General features: G+C 45.0%; 1 protein-coding gene and 1 pseudogene across 1 annotated transcript in view; one reads left to right on the top strand and one right to left on the bottom strand.

The window, feature by feature from the left end:
• Nucleotides 1–22123, bottom strand: part of TRIM47 (tripartite motif containing 47) — a 52266-nt gene that overhangs the window by 5705 nt on the left and 24438 nt on the right. The window contains exons 3-6 of the mRNA XM_030208236.1: nt 8914–9588; nt 6089–6184; nt 4940–5170; nt 168–348 (exon numbers count right to left, since the gene is read on the bottom strand). Of these exons, the coding sequence (XP_030064096.1) occupies nt 168–348; nt 4940–5170; nt 6089–6184; nt 8914–9498 (1093 nt within the window). The 5' untranslated portion in view covers nt 9499–9588. The remainder of the gene's footprint in view (nt 1–167; nt 349–4939; nt 5171–6088; nt 6185–8913; nt 9589–22123) is intronic.
• On the top strand, nt 10551–12575 carry LOC115472556 (annotated as a pseudogene).

Genomic DNA, 22123 nt, shown 5'->3' with positions numbered 1-22123 from the left:
TAATGGACTGGGATGGCCATGCTGGTTTTAGAGTAAGCAAAAAAAAAAAAAAAGCAAGACAAATCTCTCATGTCTCTCTTGCAGGGCCTGTTAAAGGTCAAAAGAACATACAATGTTTACCCAAAGAAACTGTTGAAAACACAGATTTAAAAAGATAGTGGACTAACTTTGGTTGTCCACATCAGTATCTTTCCTCTTTAACTGGTCCCCTTGATTCTTGTATTCTTTCATCAGCAGGTCCTTCACTGTACGAGCAGCTTGACCATATATGGTGAAACTCAATTGCTTATCAAAAGTCAAAGCAGGGATGCACTTTTCTTCGGCTGTCGTTTTCAGAATCTGGAATTGCTGAATCAAAAAACAGCAATGAAGAGTTATCAAAATTTCTGTTCTGGCTATGCAAATTATTAAATAAGTAGTTATGTCAGTGCTTCCCAAAATGTTTTCCAACTTACTGTAAACTGCCTTAAGTGAATTCCTTCAAAAAGGCGATAAATAAATCCTAATAAATAAATAAATGTAATCCCATTTTATGCAGACACTTTACGTGATCCCAGATGATAAAGCTAATAATCATGACTCAAATAAGCATATTCATTGTTTCTTAAAGATTCAGTAACATATAAATAAAAAATCTGTATTTGTTAAAGTAATTATATGATGCACTCACCATGCTGACACACAAGCTTACAAACACACAGATTCAGTTTCTCAGACTCTCCCACAGCACAGCCACTATGTCACTGATTGGGTTAGCCTTCCTCTTTTAGGTGGAGTTTGTGGGTGGCAGGGGCGTATCTGGACTCCGGCGGTAGGGGGGGCCAGAGCCAGAGGGAGGGGGCACATTTTAGCCCCCCCAACGACCCCCCCCCCCCGCCATTGTCAGAGCTCCCACCGCCACCAATGACTCTCTCCACCCCCCTCCCGCCGCCAACCCTCCCCCGCTGCCGTTGCTTACCTTTGCTGGCGGGGGGCCCCAACCCCCGCCAGCCGAGGTCCGCTTCCACCTGCCGCTGCCTTAAAAACTACTTCTTCAGCCGGCGGGGGACCCCAAACCCCCGCCCCGTGGTGTTTAAAGTTCATCTTCAGCCTCCATGGCCGTGCTGCTGTTGATAGGAGCTGTTGAATCCACTTCGGAGTCTGACGTCGCAGCACGTACAACGTACGACGACGTCAGACTCCGAAGTGGATTCAACAGCTCCTATCAACAGCAGCAGCACGGCCACGGAGGCCGAAGATGAACTTTAAACACCTCGGGGCGGCTGGCGGGGGTTTGGGGTCCCCTGCCAGCTGAAGAAGTAGTTTTTAAGGCAGCGGCAGGTGGAAGCGGACCTCGGCTGGCGGGGGTTGGGGTCCCCCGCCAGCAAAAGTAAGCAACGGCAGCGTGGGAGGGTTGATGGTGGTAGGGGGGTCCAGGGCAAAATCTGCGGGGGCCCAGGCCCCTGAGGCCCCACGCAGATACGCCCCTGGTGGGTGGGGAGAGGAAGGAAGTGAGAGGAGGCCTACAAGTATATAGCTGAGGTCTCTGTGTGCAAATGTGTATATGTGAGTGAGTGCTGGGGATAGTGGAATAGCTATGGGAAGGCCCACCCAACCGGCACCCCACATCAACATCTCTTCTCCTCCGCGGGGTCAAGATGTCTGCCTGCCTGTCTCTGAACCCCATCTCTCCCTGGTGTACCTTGCAGGCATCCCCAGCGCTTGCAGTGATTCAATTATTGCTGCCTGAGCTGGACCTGCAGGCTTCCATCGGCTGGGTCCCGCAAGATATGAAATGATGAAAGCGAAGGCGGGACCCGCCCGATGGAAGCCTGCAGGGCCGGCGCAGGCAGCAGCAATAATGGAATCACTGCAGGCGCTGGGGACGCCTGTCAGGTACTCCAGGGAGGGACAAGATTCAGAAATGGGTGGGCAGATGCCGGGACGCCAGGGAGGAGGAGAGATGTTGATGTGGGGTAGGTGAAAAAAATCTGTAATTTTTTAAATATCAGGCGGGGGGGGGGGGGGGGGGGGGGGGCTGTGGAGTGCCGTAAGTGGAAGGACCCATCTAAGTTAGCTTTGGGCCCATCCAAAATACTGGGTCTGGCTATGCCACTGGTTGGGGGGAAGGAGGGGGGATTTGAGTGGATTTAGGTAGGAGTGTCTATGACTATATAAGGAGGGAATATGTGTGTTTGACTGGAAGCTGTGTGATTTTTGAGTGACTGGGGGGAAGTCTACAAGTGTGTAGGTGGGGTCGGTGGTTGTGTGTGCTGTGAGTGGACAAGTGTGTAACAGAGTGAATTTGGGGTGTATGTTTCCTTTCCCTTTCTTTCTTTTCCCTCTGTTCTCTCAACTTCCTCTTTACCCCTTTCTTTTCCTTATCCCCGTTTCTTGCCCTCACCCTCCAACCTAAGGCTCTTGACCCCCAGCAGCCAGATTCAGCCATTCCTTCCCAAGATCACCCCTCCCTCACACAACCCCAGGTAACATTTCATTCTAGTCTTTTCAAGGCTCATTCCTTTTCTCATCCCTTTCTTCTTCAGACTGAATTTCCCAGACTCATTCTCTCAATTCTAAAGGCTTTTTCTGTTCTCTTACCCCCCACTTACCTCTGCCACATAAATTCATACCCTCAATTCACCCTCCCCCAATTTCACTCCTTGTCTTGTCCCCTCCAAGGCCGACACTAACTCTGGGATCTTTTTACCAAGCTGCGGTAAAAGGCGGCCTGTGCTCGCATCAGTGCATGTTTCAGACGCACGTTGAGGCCCCATTTTACCACAGCGGGTAAAAGGCTGTCTTTGTTTTTTTTTTTTTTTTAAGAAACAGACATGCGGCAAATGAACCACTTGCCACGCGGCCATTTGGGGGGGGGGGAGCACTTACTGCCACCCACTGAGGTGGTGGTAAGGGCTCCCACACTAACAGGGCAGCAATGATTACCGTCGAGTAGGGGTCTTTTACAAAGCGGAGGTAAGCCCCTCTATTTCTTTCTCTCTCTCGCTGTCCCCCTCCTCATGAAGTTGCAAGGTCAGAGGTCCATCAAGCCTAAATGCGATATTAGTTCTTTGTGTCTATCTTAAGGAACGTCACTAAAACAAAACAGTAAAGCACTTTATATTACATAAAAAAGTAAAAAAAAATTTTTTTTGCTTTCAGGCACTTAGCTTCCAAAATATTTGATGGGACCTGTGTCAATTTGATTGATAGTTGTTTTATGTTTCAACGGTTTTTACTGATGATACAACACTTGAAACAGATCCTGAAATTTAACATTTTACCATTGGAATAACACGTCGTGTTTACAGACAGACATCTTAACTTCCATCATCAATATTTTATCCTTTTCTCCCTCCCTCCCTCCCCCCCCCCAACAACCCCGCCTTATGTCAAAACCTGTTTATTAACTCGAAGAACCCATAACACATGCAGATTAATCTTTCCAGAACAATAACCATTCCAACCGCCACTGCTCTTGCAGCCCATATCTAATAGATTTTATATTCCCCCCCCCCCCCCCCCAAGCATCCCGCCTCCCTCCCCCAAATAAGAGGATTAATTTTCATTCCAGGATCAAAAAAAGATTTGGGCTGTGCATGATCTGAAAAATCTTTTGGCTGGTCGAAAGTTTTTCAGCTCTGCTGGTATTATTAATGTGCTTACTCTTCTGAAATGATTAGGCTGGGGTATAATACTTGACCAGTCAAATATGGGTTCAAATCTTGGGTTAAATTTTACATATTGGAATAGCATAAGCTGAGAGCATTGTTTCTATTAGGTGAGAAAGTACAGCATGCATTTACCGAAAGTGGAATTTCAGCTGTCTGAGTCTGATGTTAGTTTTGGTTTTGAACTGAATGTTTTTTTTTTTTGTTACATTTGTACCCTGCGCTTTCCCACTCATGGCAGGCTCAATGCGGCTTACACGGGGCAGTGGAGGGTTAAGTGACTTGCCCAGAGTCACAAGGAGCTGCCTGTGCCTGAAGTGGGAATCAAACTCAGGTCCTCAGTTCCCCAGGACCAAAGTCCACCACCCTAACCAATGCTAATGACTGTTTTAGGAGCACCTAGATGCAACTTTCCTGTTTATAGACAGATGTGTATGGTGGATTCTGTTACAAAGGGCTGAAGCGCTGTCAAGTGTCTGTACTGGGCCACCCATGGCCAGTGTGTGCATATCAGTTGCTGGAGAATAGGGATGCTGTAGCTCAGCTGACACCACTGTGAATGTCATGAGCAGCAAGGAAGAAACAATTGTGTATTGCTCTTCTGCCTGAAACCCTTGGCTTGCTTGGGGGTATAACATAGTAACATAGTAAATGACGGCAGAAAAAGACCTGCACGGTCCATCCAGTCTGCCCAACAAGACAAACTCATATGTGCTACTTTTTGTGTATACCCTACTTTGATTCGTACCTGTCCTCTTCAGGGCACAGACCGTATAAGTCTGTCCAGCACTATCCCCGCCTCCTAACCACCAGCCCCGCCTCCCACCACTGGCTCTGGCACAGACCGTATAAGTCTGCCCAGCACTATCCTCGCCGGGGGGGGGGGGGGGGGGGGGTTGGAGAATCTGAAATTTTGCACAGTCAGCTGGAGGACAGGGTTCTTTAATGGAGATACAAACAGCGTAACACTGTTTTTAAAGTGAAGAGCCCAGTAGGAGAAAGGTATACCATCTTGTTTTCAAATTGATGTTTATATTAGTATAAAATATGTCTTGCAGTTAATTTGATCACAGAAAAAAATCAGAAACTGTAAATGCAAAAACGAAAACAGTGCCGACTGCTGGCATTTGTTCCATGCACCACTCTCTGTGGAACTGCTTACTGCTGATTTTATTGCTGTTAATGCAAACTGGTGAGAGATGTATATGGCCTAAAGTCCACTATATATATAAAACTATGTAATTAATAGCAAGCATACTTTATTCTCTGGAAAGACATTTCCTATTTACCTGTATGAAGGATACCAAGTCTGTTCCAGGAACTTGATCCACTTTCTCTTTCTGCTGTCTCAGCTTGTCGTATCTCACTTCCAGCTGCCTGAAATATTTTTCAGGCTCCTCAAGTAATGACTTCTCTTCACTCTCAATAAATCCAATCACTTCCTCCTGGAATTTCTCCAGAATTCTAGCAGCTTCAGCAAGATGCTTCTGTACTTCCTCCTTCTCCTTCAACACTGTGCTCTAGATACCAACATTAAACAAATTCTTCATTCTGACATTCCCACGCACTTGCAGAGTGGAGAGGACAAAATCTCCATTAGGTAAATTTAACAATGTGCATTATCACTATTACTAAACCTTTATATAGTGCTCCACGGGGGACAGAGCACTATACAGACACACATGAGACTTCCTGCTTTGTGGACACTTACAATCTAGTAAAGACAGACAGACACGACGAGAGAAAAGTATCTGAGAAGAATGAGGGAGAATATGTAAAGTCTCAAGGTGGGTCTCCTTATCTCTAGTATCTGCATCCACTCTGTGTATATAATACGTGTCTTGCACACCAGTATAAACTAGAGCTGTACCGAACAGCATATTTTACTAGTCGGCTGAATACGAATAATTAAAAATATTATTTGGCAGACTATGAATAATGGGCATAAAAGAAGCAACATGAAATCAGAGATCAATTGTTTATTTCAGTAGGATTTAGTAGAGCCCCAAATTATTCGTATTCAAATTTAAATCACTATTTCCCGAATATGAATAATGTATTCAGGGCATTTTTCGGGACCAAAATACAAATATTCGGTACAGCCCTAGCATAAACTGACAATTTTTTCATTATACTTCAACCTAATACCAGTTCTTTTTACTGCCTCTTATCATCCCTCACTAGCCACCTCTTTTCAGTGTGGTCTTGTACACCCTCCAGTATCCTTCCATATTACCTCTCATGCAACTTCATTTTGAGCTTTCTTCAGTGTTCTTTGGCCAACCACTAGATGCTACTGTGACAGTCAAACTGCTAATAGCCTGACTGTGTTGTTGTTACATGGACAGAATTATACAGCCAACCTTATTAGTGAGACAGACATACAGCATTTTAAGCCCTCCTCCCTGTGGGAATTAGGCTAAAGAAGTTCAACATACCTGTATGAGGTCCAGAACCTTTCTTGTCTTGGTGATGTTGGCTTCTAATTCCTGGATCTGGCTCTGTACTCCTCGCAACATTTCAGGCTTTTGAGACTTTTTAAAAAAAGGCATTGTGTTAACAATTCTTACTGTCCCATGCAACACCTTCTCAATCTAGAAGCACAGAAACAGAGAAAAATGTAGGCAAATAAAGACCATATGGCCTGTCCGGAATGCCCATCCATGCCATCTACTCTCCCTAGCACTCCCTTAGAATTCCTTTGTATTTGTCCTAAGCTCTCTTGACTTCAGATACTGGTTTGAGCCCCACCACTTCCACCGGGATGCTGTTCCACGAATTCACCACCCTTTCCATGAAGAAGTATTTCCTCAGGTTACTTTCTCCTTCATCTTATGCCTGTATTCTTCTCAGCCCTCATCCAACAAGGCTGTACTGCTTCAGGTAGATGATATTTACCAATTAATTTATTTATTATAATTTGTATCCCGCACTTTCCCACTAAAAGCAGGCTCAATGCGGCTTACATAGTAATAGGTAACACAGAATTTTGTTATGTAAAGCAGGAAATTAAGTATAACATAATAGAAGGATGGATGGGTAGTAAATGGATGGGTAGGTAGGTAGAGACAGGTGATAGTGAGAGGAGGGTAAGGTGGGAGATAAGAGTCTGGGTCAATGTTGTTTTCTCTTCAGTATATGTAAATTAGATGGGTTCATGAGATTAATCTGGGTCTTTTGGGTAGGCTTGTTTGAATAGATGGGTTTTTAGTGCTTTTCTGAATGGTAGGTGGTCATGGATTGCTCAGATAGGTCTAGGGAGAGCGTTCCATAGACAGCTGCCCAGGAAGGAGACATTGGATCCATAATAAGTTTTGTATTTGAGACCTTTACAGCTGGGGTAGTGCAGGTTGAGGTACTTTCGTGAGGATACAGACATGTTTCTTGCTGGAAGGTCGACCAGATTTATCATATAGTTTGGAGATTCTCCGTGTATTATCTGTGAATTATTGATAATTTAAATGGTACTTATTTAATAATAATAGGATTTTAAACAGTTCACTCCAAAATGCATACGGCGAAACAATGACAGTTCTGATAATTTATTTCTTGGATGACAAATTTTCTTCTAATTTTGTGGGCTTCCATATTTTTCCATCTACCCAAACCATAGCAATGACATTCCATAGCCAGAGCCCACAACTCCCTTTGGAGCTTGCCATACCACAAATCTAGTCACTAGCCTACCAGATTCTATATAATTGGGGCGTGCAAACTTGGGCGCGGATCCCAGATCCACATGCTAATTAGTTAATTAGATGTTATCAGTTGGTGCTAACAGGCACTTAATTGGCAGTACATAGGAGTTATGTGTGGATCTGCTCTTAGTCCTATTCTGTAATCATGCGTACCTAAATTTCATAGTGAGCAACTCAAAAGGGGGCATGGGTGTTCCCAAGATTTAAGCACAATGTTCTAGAATGTCACTGGCATGCCTAAATACCATTACTTGAGCACCAGCGTTTGGCAGGCATAAGTGCTTGTGCGCTAAGCTTGAATTCTGAGAAGGGCACTTTGCATGGAACGACCTTTACAGAATACTAGCTTAATGTGGATCTTCTTAGCACCTAACTTTGGGTATAATTTACTGAATTCCCTCCCCCCACGTGTCACTTTTGTGTGAACTTCGTTGCCAGATGGGAAAATATTTCCCAGCCCAACCCGCACCTAAAAGGAATCCAAGGTTCCCAACAGGCTATCTGAGGAGTCTACCTCTGTCATGGTCCACGTGCTCACTCTCTCATCTTGCTGGGCCTGCCTATATATGCTGTGTGAGAGCAGCACAAGCAGGCTCAGCGTGATGTCAACTGTTAAACCTCTCCCATTGGACATCCGGAATGAGCCTTGAAACTCATGACAAGCCTCATTCTGGATGTCCAATAGCTTTGTTTCTCCTCTCCAGGGCTCCAGCTTGCAGCCACACAAGTGTGAGAAAAGCAGCCCATTAACTCGCGACATGACTCATGGAACAGAAGGCAGGATTGGGAAAGTAACCCAAATCTCCCACAAAGCCTAAGTGCTGCCCCCTTTAAACAGATCTGAAAAGTCATGAGAAATCTGGGGAGTCAACCAACTCCAAAGTCAATAGCATACAGGAGCCTTAATTCAAAACCTCTATTCACAGAGGTTTATACCCTGGTAAAATCCGAGTCAGTTAAATGATGGCCGTGTTTCAGAATATGGTTTTAAACATCTATGTACTTGTTGTTTGCTAGCACATATGTAGAATTTATTTTTTTTAAATTTTTCATAAGGTATTTCGACTCCTGACGCAGGCACATATGCTAAAAACACGGTTGTGTCAAGCCTGTTCATAACAAGTGATTGGAACTGTTGTCTGCATTAAAGGTTTTTACACCACATCCTTGGCATCCTCGCTTCTTTGTTGCCTCACGCTCTTCCCTTTGTGTATCCATGAGGCTTGGACCGTCCCCCTTTTTTGATTTTGGCAATTCAGATTACATCTTTGCAAAAGGTTCCTTAATGTGGATAGAGTTTGCATCAGACCTTTTGCGTACAAGCTGCTGGAGCATCAAAACATTATTAATACACATTCTGCTACAAAATACGTCCTTTAGGATGTCACATTGAGAGAGGATTGTGTCATTTAGCCAGTGGTTGGACAGAGGCTGCCTTACAGCAACCTTAGAATGGAAGTCAAAAAGGAAAAACTTGAGTTGAATCTCTCTTAGTGACAAAGAAAATATGATTTATGCTACTAAATTCTAGAGACTAACCTGCCCCAGATTTTCATATATCTTACCTCTCTCTCTGCTTTTTCCTGCTCTGCTGGCACCACTTCATGCTCTTGGTGGCCCTGGCAAGCACACTCCTGGCAAATGCATATCTGATCAGTCTTGCAGAAGCTTTCCATGGGTTGCAGGTGGAGTTTGCACACACTCCCAATGTGTCTGACAGGAGGCACTAGTTGGTGGTTCTGGAAAACAGAATTCCTGTAGTGAGCCTGTAGGTGAGGAGCACAGTATGACAACATGCAGGACAGGCAAGACTTGGCAGCCTTTGTCTTTTCATCGGTGCAGAAGTCACACAGAACATCTGTGGAAGATGGTGGAGCCTCGGTAACCACCACTTGCCTTATTGGCTGCCACCGTTCCAGCAACTCACACAGAACGAGATTTTTCCTAAGTTCAGGTCTGGCAGGAAAAGTGATTCGGCAAAGAGGGCAGCTGACATCCTGGCCTGGCCTGTTCGCATTATCCCAGTGTGCCTCAACACACTCCACACAGAAACTGTGCCCACATGGGATTGTAACAGGATTCTGCATTATTTCTAGGCAAACTGAACACGAAAGAGGGTTACACGCGTTTGCTTCGAGCTTGTTATCCATCCTGTATTAGAGAACCAAGAGAATGAGCGAGGTGCCACCGTCTGAGTAACAATCAAAGACTACTGCTTGCAGCGAAATGAAACTAACCTGCTTTTGAGAGAAAACGAAACTTACTGATCGTCAACGTCATCATAGCTTCTCAACCTCCTTGCTGAACATAATCAGTAAAAGCCACAACCTCAGGGATGTACGTAGTCTCTGATTTACCCCGTTTAGGCAAATAGCTCAGGTTACATTTATCTATTAAATAGCTAAGACGTAAAGTTAGATAAATGCAGTTTACACAGAAACTAAAAACAGACGAGAGACTCAGCAGAACCACCACCCCTTTGCACCTGCTGCAGGATAAGAAGCCAGACACCAGCCCCCACCCCCAGGACAACACTACTACTACTACTACTACTACGTAACATTTCTAGAGCGCTACTAGGGTTACGCAGCGCTGTACAAATTAACAAATAAGGACAGTCCCTGCTCAAAAGAGCTTACAACACAACCTAATCATTCCTCGAGGTCCTTTATAGGAAAGCTGCAGATTTTGTGCTTTTCCGATCGACTGTGAAGCCATCTAAGGAGGCCTCGGTAATAAATTAGCCAGGTTACATGTTTTAAAATGGAAGTGTCAAATATGCAGAAATAAAGGTTTACAAACAAAAATACAGTAATACTTTAATTTTTTTTAAAACAACAGGGCTTGGATTAAGTAGTATGTGGTTCCCGTGTTAAGACATATGGCTGTAAAGAACTACAAGCGGAAAAAAAAGAATGTATCTAAAAGTGATGATTTTTTTATTGGACTAAATACAATTCTCGACCAGCTTTCGGGAGTCAGAGATGGGACCTGAAGGAGGAACGAGGTTTTACTCCCCAAAGTCGATCAAGAATGTAATTGGCCCAAAAGTTACATTATTTTTTAATCCAAACCCCGCCCCCTCAGATCCAGGGGCCGACCTACCTAGTGGGCGGAGCTAGTGTCTGGCCATCCTCGGCTTTTTAATTTCCCGAAACCTCCCAGGCTGCTGTATCCGTCTTTTACCTCCTGCACACTAACCATGGTCTCCCTGCAGCTGTCCAAGGACAGGCTGCTCTGCTCCATCTGCCTCGATGTGTTCCGGGATCCGGTGTCCCTGTCCTGCGGCCACAACTTCTGCATGGCCTGTATCAATAGCCACTGGTTCAAAATTACTTGGAACCGCTACCGATGCCCGTTGTGCAGGAAGGAGTTCGCCACCCGGCCCTACCCGGAGAAGAACACGCTCTTAGGGGACATCGCGGGCGAGTTCCGCCAGGCGCAGAAGAGGGCCATCCCGCCACCACTGCTGCCCTCGGAGGTGCCCTGCGACTGGTGCCCGACCACCGCCCAGCGGAAAGCCATCAAGTCCTGCCTGCGGTGCCTGGCGTCCTTCTGCCCGGATCACTTGCAGCCACACCTCCGGGCTGAGGGCGCCTTCGCCGATCACCCGCTGGAGGAGCCGCTGCAGGACCTGCTCACTGCCCGCAAGTGCCCCACGCACGGCCGCCTGTTGGAGCTGTACTGCCGGCGAGAGCGGTGCTTCCTGTGCGCGCTGTGCGCCTTCGGGGACCACGAGGAACACAAACCGGTACAGCTGGACGAAGAAGCACGAAGGCGGAAGGTGAGATCCAAAACCGCGGGAATCCAACCACGTGCAATCTCAGCTCGCCCCGCCCCCACAGGAAGCGGATTGGTGTGTTTTAAAAGCCGCGCCTCTTTGGAGGCCCGGTTCCTTTTTTCTAGCCAATCAGAATGAAGTAAATAATATGGCATGACAACAACTTTTCAATATTCAGTGGTTATTCTAAGGTTTGATTTTAGGTTGAGTGATCTGGGTAGTAAATAATTAGTTTCTTGTATTTTTTTATTATCTTTATCTCTGATTGCAAACTGAAGATCTGATGGCATAATAACCTATAGAGTAAGTTGTGGGCAATATACAAAATGTTGCGACGTTCATCTATCCTACTACTGTGCATAGGTGTCAACATTTGTTTTTTTTTTAAATGAGAGACTCCTGAGAAAATTAAAAAGTCATGGGATAGGAGGCAATGTTCTTTTATGAATTAAGAGTTGCTTATTGGACAGAAAATGAAGGTTAGGGTTTTGGAAATTCAAAGGGGACTATATTAAAACTGGAACCTCCACATCTGATGCTTTCCACCCTAAAAACACCAGAGGATCTGGCTTGTACCATCTATTTTGCTCTTCAGGGATGCTGCTGAGATGGGTTGGAGGAGGGGTGCCAGAGCTTCTTTCTGCACTGGGCTAGTTGCGACACATGTCCTTTCAACCTAAAAGCAAATCTGGATGAGAACTTCAGATCCGCCTTTTAACTTTCTTAGCAATAGAGTCAGATCTCATTATCTAGATCTGACTTTATTACTAAGAAACCTAAAGGCAGATCCAGAGAATTTGGAATTGTCATCTGTTAGGTTTAAGAACAAGTGAAACACCTTTTTGGTCGAGAGGGACAAGTTAACCAACCTCTGCCCCCCCTCCCCCAAGTTCCCTAGTTCCTGATGCTGTGTGGAACAAAACTTTGGTTTGTAAAAGAGGATGCCAGTGAACTGAATAGAGGTAAATGAGATACAATTAGGATTATGCTACTGCTGAACTATGCTAGGCATGGTTCATTTTAGGGTAGGTAGGCTCTTCCAAAAGACACAAGGAAGACGATGTCATCCTTGTATATATTTTATTAAAATACACCAAAAGACCTAACACAGTGGCCGTGTTTCAGCGGTTGGGTGCCTGGCTCGGGAGTCTGTAAATATGGTAATGTAAACTCTTCATCCAATCCTGCACGAATGAAAATGGATGATGGTGTAAAACAATATGCTAGAAGAAACAGCTTTCGAAGGTAACCCTTTGTATATATATCTTATTCCCTTATCTATGATCTGCAGCTAGCCTGTGTCTTCTTGGCCTTTTCAGGGACAAGTTAACGGACAGGCTTGCTTGGCCTAAAATAATGGGCCATAAACTTTAACAAGCCTCTGTTTGTTTCAAACAGGCGCTGAATATAATGCAGAAACACTCTTTCAGTGAAGGACAAATATGAATGATATTCAGGGAGATTTGAGGTTACAAAGGGCAAATGATGGATAATTGGGAAAAATACCAAAGAAGCAGAATTATGTGAAGGTGACCTTAAGAGGTCAGAGTTGAAGAAAACCAGATATTAAGAGAGAAAATGTAAGGCATTAAGTGATTGGACAAAATTAAGGTTCAGTAATCTGACAAGCACATCTTGTGGCAGTCAGATTTGTTAAGCTTCCAGGGAAATACACAGAAAGAGATGTTATTTTCCTTATACTGAAATTTAGACTGATATAAATAAGAATTCAATTTTCTGTAACACTGGGATAAAAGAATTCTTTTTTTGTAATTATTTATTTACTCTAATAAATTTTAGCATTATTATAAAAAAGAAAAACTAAACTCTGGAGTGCGTTTATTTTGCCAGAAGGGCTTTGGCTCTTCTGAAGTGTTTAGCTCCCTTTTAGAGGCAAGAGGGGGGCTTTACACCTTCTTCAGATCAGAAATGACAAGAGTTGACAAATATCAGAATATATAAGTGAAACACAAAAGCATTCCAATAACAGTCAAAGATCTGGATTTTCTATCCCATTATAAACCATAAAAAAAGAGTGACAAAGCAGTAGAATTTTATCAGCCATCCATCTCTCCCTGTTTCTCACCTAACCCCCCACCACCCTCTTCCTGTGAGACTCTCATTGGAATGCTTTTGTGTTTCACTTATATATTCTGATATTTGTCAACATTTGCTTGTTTCTGATCTGAAGAAGGGTTACCAGCGAAAACTAATCAAAAATGTATTTAGTCCAATAAAAAAGGTATCATCTTATTTTCTTGTCTCTATTTTTATTTCTGTTTGTTACCTTTAAAAGTGGACTAACACGGCTACCACACCACTTTACTAATTTTTGTAAAGAACTTCCAGAGCAGAGTTCCCAGTCTGAAGATTCTCAGTTTAATCAATATTTAAGCCTTATGCAGATAGTGAATCAGTAGTCCAAAAAATAATTGCCACTTTATCACATGGTCAATACACTGTGAATCCAGCCACTACAATGATTGAGAGGGAACATAGAGCTTTGGGAAGCCCAAGCTATAACAGGCCAAAGGCCATTGTAGCTTGCTTCTGTGACTACAAAATTAAGGAGAAGGCGCTCTAGGCAGCCAGGATCACAGAGATTTTCCATTAGGATTCCTACCATGTTGAGAAAAATCACTGGCATGGAAGTGAGGAAAAGGTGGGGAGGGGGAGGTCTGGGGATTGGGGTAGTAGCCGAGAGACACAGCAAGGAAGCATGTGGGAAACAAATTTCAGGTTGCTCCATCGAAGGCAGCTAATTGAAATCAACAAGCAAAATCAAAAAGCCCACCTTTTTGATGTGGCTTTTAACTCCTAACCCTTACTCACTTGTTCCGCATCTATGTTTTATCATTCCAACCTTAGTAATTCCTTTATCCCTTATTTGTCCTGTTTGTCTGTCCTAATTAGATTGTAAGCTCTGTTGAGCAACAACTGTCTCTTTATGTCCAGTGTACAGCGCTGCGTATGTCTAGTAGCGCTATAGAAATGATAAGTAGTAGTAATAGTAGTCTTTGGGATTCCGGAATCTTGTTACTCTTTGGGATTCTGCACAGAATCTTGTGATTCCGGAATTTTGCTACTCTTTAGGATTCCACACAGAATCTTGCTACTCTTTGACCTTATCCCTTATTTATCCTGTTTGCCTGCCTAATTAAATTGTAAGCTCTCTTTATGTCCAGTGTACAGTGCTGCGTATGTCTAGTAGTGCTATAGAAATTATAAGTAGTAGTAGTAGAAATCACTAGCTTGCGGTATGGGTGACTTACACATTTGTAACTTTAAATGTCATGGGGTTGAATTCTCCAATGAAGCGACAGCTTTTTTTTTTTTTTTTTTTTAATAAAACAATTTATTAAAAATCAAAACAATAAAAGATTTTGAGGAAGAAGAAACATCCACATTTGTCAAAAAAAAAAAAAAAAAGAAACAGTATATTGCTTCACTGACACCATTAAAATTAATTAAAAAGGCAACGCTACACATGAAAAAAAAAAAGAATCAATACACTGCTATCTATACTTTAAACATTCAAACTAATTTTATTTGAAAACATTTTTCTTGAATTTATACAATTACAACTTCCAACAGCAATGACATCAACCTTAGTAAACCCACTCTCCCACCTTCATTCTATGAAACAATGTCACCTGTCAGTATCAGCGCAGGCTGTGGGTCTTTGGCCTGCACGCACTTACTTACATAAACACCCCTACCCAACAAGTCCTCCCCCACCCCACAGTACAATGCTAACAATCCATGCGCACCCATAATGAGTCAGGTCCACCAATTCCCAACTATTTACAGAGCATTCAGGACCAGACTTCAACCCTTAGAAAACATTATAGCCAAGTAACTATTCCAAGTCTATAGAAATAATTTTTACGTTTGGGGGTGCATCTAGCTTCCCTTGTCTCTCATAACAGTTGATGTACTTGATTCCTCCATTTCCAACAGTTGGGAGGGTCAGGCGCAATCCATACTTGTAGAATACATTTTCTTGCTATTAAGCAAAGTTTTTGGAGCAGTAGGTACCTCCCTTATCTCAGCTCCTACATGCCCCAGATCTATCTGGTAGAAGTTGATTGGGCGAATCAACATTAACATTATCAAACATTAATGAGAAGTAACAGGCTACAGCTCTCCAGTAGGTTCTAATTTGAGGGCAGCTTCAAAACGAGTGATATAAAGTGTTTGACTTGCTTACTCATAAGACAAGAGTGGTGATATTATTCCATTCACTCTATGTAGCTGCACTTGTGTGAAATAAGCCCTGTGCAAGTGACAGCTTTTATTTCGGAAGCTGCTCCGTGTGTTTGTGCAGCGCTGCGTACGCCTTGTAGCGCTATAGAAATGCTAAATAGTAGTAGTAGAAGGTTAATGTGGCCCTAAATCAGGAAACACATCTTTAGTCCTCTCGTAAACGATTATGCATGAATAAGAAATACTCCTCTTTTTATTTTGCTTCCAACCATGCTAACACAAAAACTAGAGGCAGGTGAAAAAGCTGATTCAGGTCAAGGCGGGGCGATATCTCCTATTAGTTTTGATGATTGATACTACATTGTATACTTTAGTAAATGCAGTGCTTTTTTTGTGCCGGTACGCAACGGTACGGCGTACCGGCACCTTTTTTATTTGCTCCCCCCCGCCCCGTGACGGACGCAGTGCCAGCCCCCATTTCCGGCCGCTGCTGCTTCTCCTGTTGAGCAGCAGCGGCCGCTACACAAAGAAAAAGATTTAAAAAAACTTCAAACCTGGCTGAAACGCGGCACCCCGGCACTGTAGACAGCCATTAGGCATTGGCTGTTGCCCCGCAGCCGCTCCTCCTCTTGCCTTACGTCACTGCGCTCCTCCGGGGTCTTCCTCCAGGGGCAGTGACGTAGAGGCAAGAGGAGGAGCGGCTGCGGGGCAACAGCCAATGCCTAATGGCTGTCTACAGTGCCGGGGTGCCGCGTTTCAGCCAGGTTTGAAGTTTTTTTTTTTTAATCTTCTTTTTCTTTGTGTAGCGGCCGCTGCTGCTCAACAGGAGAAGCAGCAGCGGCCGGAAATAGGGGCTGGTGCCGCGTGCGTCGCGACTTCGCGCCGTTCGCGGGAAACCAACAGGGAAGGATTGGGGAGAGAGAGAAAGAGGGAAACCAACAGAGGGAAGGATTGGGGAGAGAGAAAGAGGGAAAACAACAGAGGGAAGGATTGGGGGGAGAGAGAAAGAGGGAAAACAACAGAGGGAAGGATTGGGGAGAGAGAGAAAGAGGGAAACCAACAGAGGGAAGGATTGGGGAGAGAGGGGAAAACAGATGGAAGGATGGGGAGAGAGAGGGAAAAACAGATGGAAGGATGGGGAGAGAGAGGGAAAAACAGATGGAAGGATGGGGAGAGAGAGAAAGAGGGAAAACAACAGAGAGGGAAGCATTGGGGAGAAAGAGAAAGAGGGAAACCAACAGAGGGAAGGATTGGGGAGAGAGGGAAACCAACAGAGGGAAGGATTGGGGAGAGAGAGAAACCAACAGAGGGAAGGATTGGGGAGAGAGAGAGGGAAAACAACAGAGGGAAGGATTGGGGAGAGAGAGAAAGAGAGAGGGAAAACAACAGAGGGAAGGATTGGGGAGAGAGAAAGAGGGAAAACAACAGAGGGAAGGATTGGGGAGAAAGAGGGAAAACAACAGAGGGAAGGATTGGGGAGAGAGAGGGAAAACAGATGGAAGGATGGGGAGAGAGAGGGAAAAACAGATGGAAGGATTGGGGAGAGAGGAGAAAAACAGATGGCCATTGGGGAGAGAGAGGGAAAACAGATGGAAGGATGGGGAGAGAGAGGGAAAAACAGATGGAAGGATGGGGAGAGAGAGGGAAAAACAGATGGAAGGATTGGGGAGAGAGGAGAAAAACAGATGGCCATTGGGGAGAGAGAGGAAAAACAGATGGAAGGATGGGGAGAGAGAGGGAAAAACAGATGGAAGGATTGGGGAGAGAGGAGAAAAACAGATGGCCATTGGGGAGAGAGAGGAAAAACAGATGGAAGGATGGGGAGAGAGAGGGAAAAACAGATGGAAGGATTGGGGAGAGGGGAAAAACAGATGGAAGGATGGGGAGAGAGAGGGAAAAACACAGATGGAAGGATTGGCGAGAGAGGGAAAAACAGATGGAAGGATGAGGAAAGAGAGAGGGAAAACAGATGGAAGGATGGGGAGAGAGAGAGGGAAAAACAGATGGAAGGATGGGGAGAGAGAGGGAAAACGGAAGGATAGGGAGAGAAAGAGGGAAGACGCTGGATGGAAGAATGCAGAAAGAAAGAGGGAAGACGCTGGATGGAAGAATGCAGAAAGAAATAGGGGAGACACTGGAAGGATGGGGAGAGAAAGCAGAGCTGCTGGATGGAAAAGGGGAATAGAGAAAGACTGGAGAATAAGAGGAAGGGGCATGGGGAGAACAAGGGTGAGGAAAAGATGAAAAGCCACAGGTAGATGAAGGAAATTAAAGAATGGATAGTAAGAATGAATTAAATCTGGACAGAGAGAGAGCCTGAAAAATATTGAAGAAAGCAAAGAAAAAGGAGACAAAAATGACAAATGGCACAGAAGAGATAAGCGAAAACAAAGGAAAGGAGAATCACAGACTGGGACCAATATGGAAAGAAAAACAGTCACCAGACAACAAAGGTAGAAAAAAATCATTTTATTTTCATTTTAGTGTTTGTAATATGTCCAATTTGAGAATTTACATTGGCTGTCTTATTTTGCACTGGGTATACTACTACTACTACTTAGCAAATCACGTTATTTTTTTCTCCTATAGTACTGTAATATTTTCAATGATGTCTGTTTATATGTGCCATGGCTGGTATAGGGGGTGTGGTTAATGTGGGTGTGGCTATCATAGGGGTGGAGCCATATGTGGTGACCCCGCCCATAATGAGTACCGGCACCTTTTTTTCTACAAAAAAAGCACTGAGTAAATGTATATGCACCAAATGTAAAATATGGGGAGTTTTGGGGGCAACTTAATCACCTCTTGCTGTGCCATAGCGAGGGTATTTTGCTGTTGGGTGGGGACTTCAACCTCACACTGAATCCTAGATTAGAAAATTCAACCTCAGCAATTCTCATGCATATGGAAAAAACACCCTGCAAGGGTGAAACACACTATCCAGCTTATTTTCGAAAAACGCCTATAGTGCGACCTAAATCGGGAGATGGACGTTTGTCTCGCAAAGGCGCCCAAATCGGTATAATCGAAAGCCGATTTTGGGCGTTTCCAACTGCACTCCGTCGCGGGAACGAATAAAGTTGACGGGGGCGTGGTGGAGGCGGAACTGAGGCGTGGTTATCAGCCGAGGAGAGACGGGCGTCTTTAGCTGATAATCGAGGAAAAAAAAGGTGTTTTTACCGCGATTTTGGGTCACTTTTTTTGGACCCTTTTTTTTCACGAACAAGTCCCAAAAAAGTGCTCCAACTGCCCAGATGACCACTGGAGGGAATCGGGGATGACCTCCCCGGACTCCCCCAGTGGTCACTAACCCCCTCCCACCAAAAAAAACCCCAATTTAAAAACTTTTTTCCCAGCCTCTATGCCAACCTCAAATGTCGTACCCACCTCCATGACAGCAGAATGTGTTCGATCCTGTCACAGCCTTTCCCTGGGTCAGATGTGGCTCTCGGGTGCACTACAGGGTCACATCAGCATTGCATTGTGGTGGGTGTACGGTATTGGGCTCCGTGATTTCATTAGCTTGTGTTACAGTCTCACAATGTTGGTAGTTGGTAGGCTCTTCTCCCATGGTGCTTTTCCCCCTGCCTACTGGGTCAGAGTGTGCCCTGTTGTGTTTCCTGTTGTAGTCCATGCGGTAGTGGCCATTTTTGTAAGCCAGTTTTAGTTCCCTTTCCTGTGTTAGCCACGTTACAGAACTTAGTTATTACCTTGAATGTGGCTGAAAGAGGGCATTATACAGCATTCTGCCAGCTCTGACCTACTGCTAATCTCAGTACCAGGGAGACTCGTTGCCAGTGGGGTACAACCTCTGATCTGCAGTTAACTGTGAGTAAAGGCGGTTATTCCAATAAAGGACGTTTTCGGAGAGATTAGTCTTCAGGTGTCAACTGGTGTGCCAATGTTATATAGCAGCAACCAGTCCTAGAGGCCTGCGTGTATGCAGGTCCCTGGATCACTTTTAGTGGGTACCGCAGTGCACTTCAGCCAGGTGGCCCCAGGCCCATCTCAACCCCTCCCCCCCCCCACCTGTAACACTTGTGCTGGTAAATGGGAGGCCTCCAAAACCCACTGTACCCACATGCAGGTGCCCCCTTCACCCCTAAGAGCTATGGTAGTGTTGTACATTTGTGGGTAGTGGGTTTTGGGGGAGGGGGGTTGGGAGCTCAGCACTCGTGGTAAGAGAGCTATGCATGTGGGAGCTTTTTCTGAAGTCCACCGCACTGACCTAGGATGCCCAGTTGGTGTCCTGGCATATCAGGGGGGCCAGTGTACTACCAATCCTGGCCCCTCCCATGACCAAATGGCTCGGATTAGGACATTTTTGAGCTGGGCGTTTGTTTTTTTTAGCGATAATGGAAACTAAAAACGCCCAGCTCAAAAACGTCCATTTTTTTCAAAATTCGGTTCGGCCCGCCCCTTCCCGGACCCATTCTCAGAGATAAACGCCCATGGAGATAGGCGTTTCCGTTCGATTATGCTCCTCCACGTTATATCACTCTAGGTAGAGGGGTGGCATGGAGTTCCACACTTTTTGCTCTATTATCAAGCAGCCCACCTTCAAATCTTGGTAGAATGGCTTAACAACTCTGCAAAGACATGGTTGGAAATACAGCAACATTGGTTAGATCCTAAACCACTTTGGGCTATTGTGTGGCTACGGGAGGGGATCTCAAAGCTTTCCCCCTGGTGATTAAAAGCCTCCTGCAAACCTGGGGTAACATGAGAGAGAAATGTTTTCCAGGGAAATTATTTTATTTTATTTACAAATATGGCAATTCATTAAGCCTCAGGGTTTAAACCAGGAAGGGTGGACCCTAAATACCATCTGTGGGAATAACAGGGACTCCGGACACTGGTTCACGTTTGGGAGGAAGGGAGGGGGATCCTGCCCTTTTCAGACTTCCAGAAGGAATATGAGATTCCCTCACATGAGTACCAATATAGGCAAATTAGAGCTCAAGGAGAACTGGAATTGGAAGACACACTCTTAGAATGAGCAGCGTGTGGAGGTAGTGGGAGGGGCTGCATATCTTGCCTCAATACTGCATTACTATCCTATATGTCAATACTAGCCGTTAAGCCCGTTAAAACGAGCGAGATTTTTGTTTTTAACAATGTAGTGGAACAGCCAAAGAAGAAAAAATGAGAGTTGGATGTCCAGCATTTCTTCCCTCTCCCTTCCCATCCATCCATGTGCATCTCCTTCCTCTGTGTTCCCTCCCTTTCATCCATGTCCAGAATTTCTTCTGTCTCCCCTCCATCCATGTGCATCTCCTTCCTGTCTTCCCTTCCCTCCATCCATATTCAATAATTCTCCTCCATCCATCCTTGTGCAGCAACCCTCTTCTCTCCCCTCCCCTCCCCTCCATTCATCCATGTCCAGCAACCCTCTTCTCTCCCCTGACCTCCCCTCCATCCATCCATATCCAGCAACCCTCTTCTCTCCCCTGGCCTCCCCTGTATCCACCCAGGTCCACCAACCCTCCTCTCTCCCCTACCTTCCTCCCATGTCCAGCAACCGTCCTCTCTCCCCTGCCCTCCATCCACCCATCCCAGCAACCCTCCTCTCTCCCCTGCCCTCCCCCCATGTCCAGCAAGTCCTCTCTCCCCTCCATCCACCCATGTCCAGCAACCCTCCTCTCCCCCCTCACCTGCCCCCGTGTCCATCAACTCTCCTCTGCTTTCGTTACCTCCTGTGAGTCCTCTCGTCAGCTTGCCTCCAGCGCAGCGTTCCTTTCCCTCCTGTGAGTCCTCTTGTCAACTCACCTCCAGCGCAGCGTTCCTTTCCCTCCTGTGAGTCCTCGTCAACTCGCCTCCAGCGCAGCGTTCCTTTCCCTGTTTCCGTCCTCTTACGTCATCACATTTTGACACAGGGGCGGAACAGAGAGGGAAGTCTCTACTGCGCATTTGCGGGTGAGTTGGTCACCTCTCATTTAGATAGTTAGATTGCATTATACTGGTAAATGGCAGCAGGACTTAGGGGCCACATACGAGTAGAAAAAAAATGGGAAAAGTGTCTTAAGTATTTGCTTAGCTGTCAATCTATTAGAAAGTAGTAATAAAATACTCTATAGAAGGTACTATACCCTGACACCATGACACCTATTGCGCAAATGTTGAACATGGCACAGGACATTGTTGGAGGAACTGTGGAGCCACAGGCGACATGCATCATATACGGTGGTCCTGCCCTAAGGGGCAATTATTTTGGAAAGAAGCTTCAGGTATATCCAGTTAAGGTGAAACACTATTTGCTACATTTTAAGGCTTTTGGTGTGAAGGGAGAGCTCCACAAGATGGCGCAAACATATCTGTAGCTAGTAAAATAGCTTTGGCAGGAGCCTGGAAACAGCCCAGTGTGCCATGCTTCACAAGTTGGACTACATTTATTAGATTACAAAAATGACAGCAATACTGAATGGTTGCTTAATTAGGTTTCATAGAATATGGAATATATACCATTCCTGAAAATTTACAGCAGAGGTAAAGACTGAAGGAACGTGAGAACCAAACAGGCAGTAAACCCTGGTTCCATCATCAGGGATGTTGACTGCATGGGTGCTGTCAACTACACTTTTGGGGAGGGGAGGGTATATTACGGAGCGAGGGAAGGTTGGAGGGTTTAAGTTATATTTGGGAATTTTGTTTATATATATAAAATGCTGTAGTCAATTTGCTGATTTGTTTTTTTCAATTTGATAAATAAAAATTGGGAAAAAAAAGAAACAAACCCCCCCCCCCTCCCCTCCCAACTTACTGCACTTTAGTAAAAGGGTCCCTAAATA

The sequence above is a fragment of the Microcaecilia unicolor genome, chromosome 6 (assembly GCF_901765095.1).
Source record: "Microcaecilia unicolor chromosome 6, aMicUni1.1, whole genome shotgun sequence".
Classification (NCBI taxonomy): Eukaryota; Metazoa; Chordata; class Amphibia; order Gymnophiona; family Siphonopidae; genus Microcaecilia; species Microcaecilia unicolor.
This window is presented reverse-complemented; position numbering and strand designations above follow the sequence as displayed.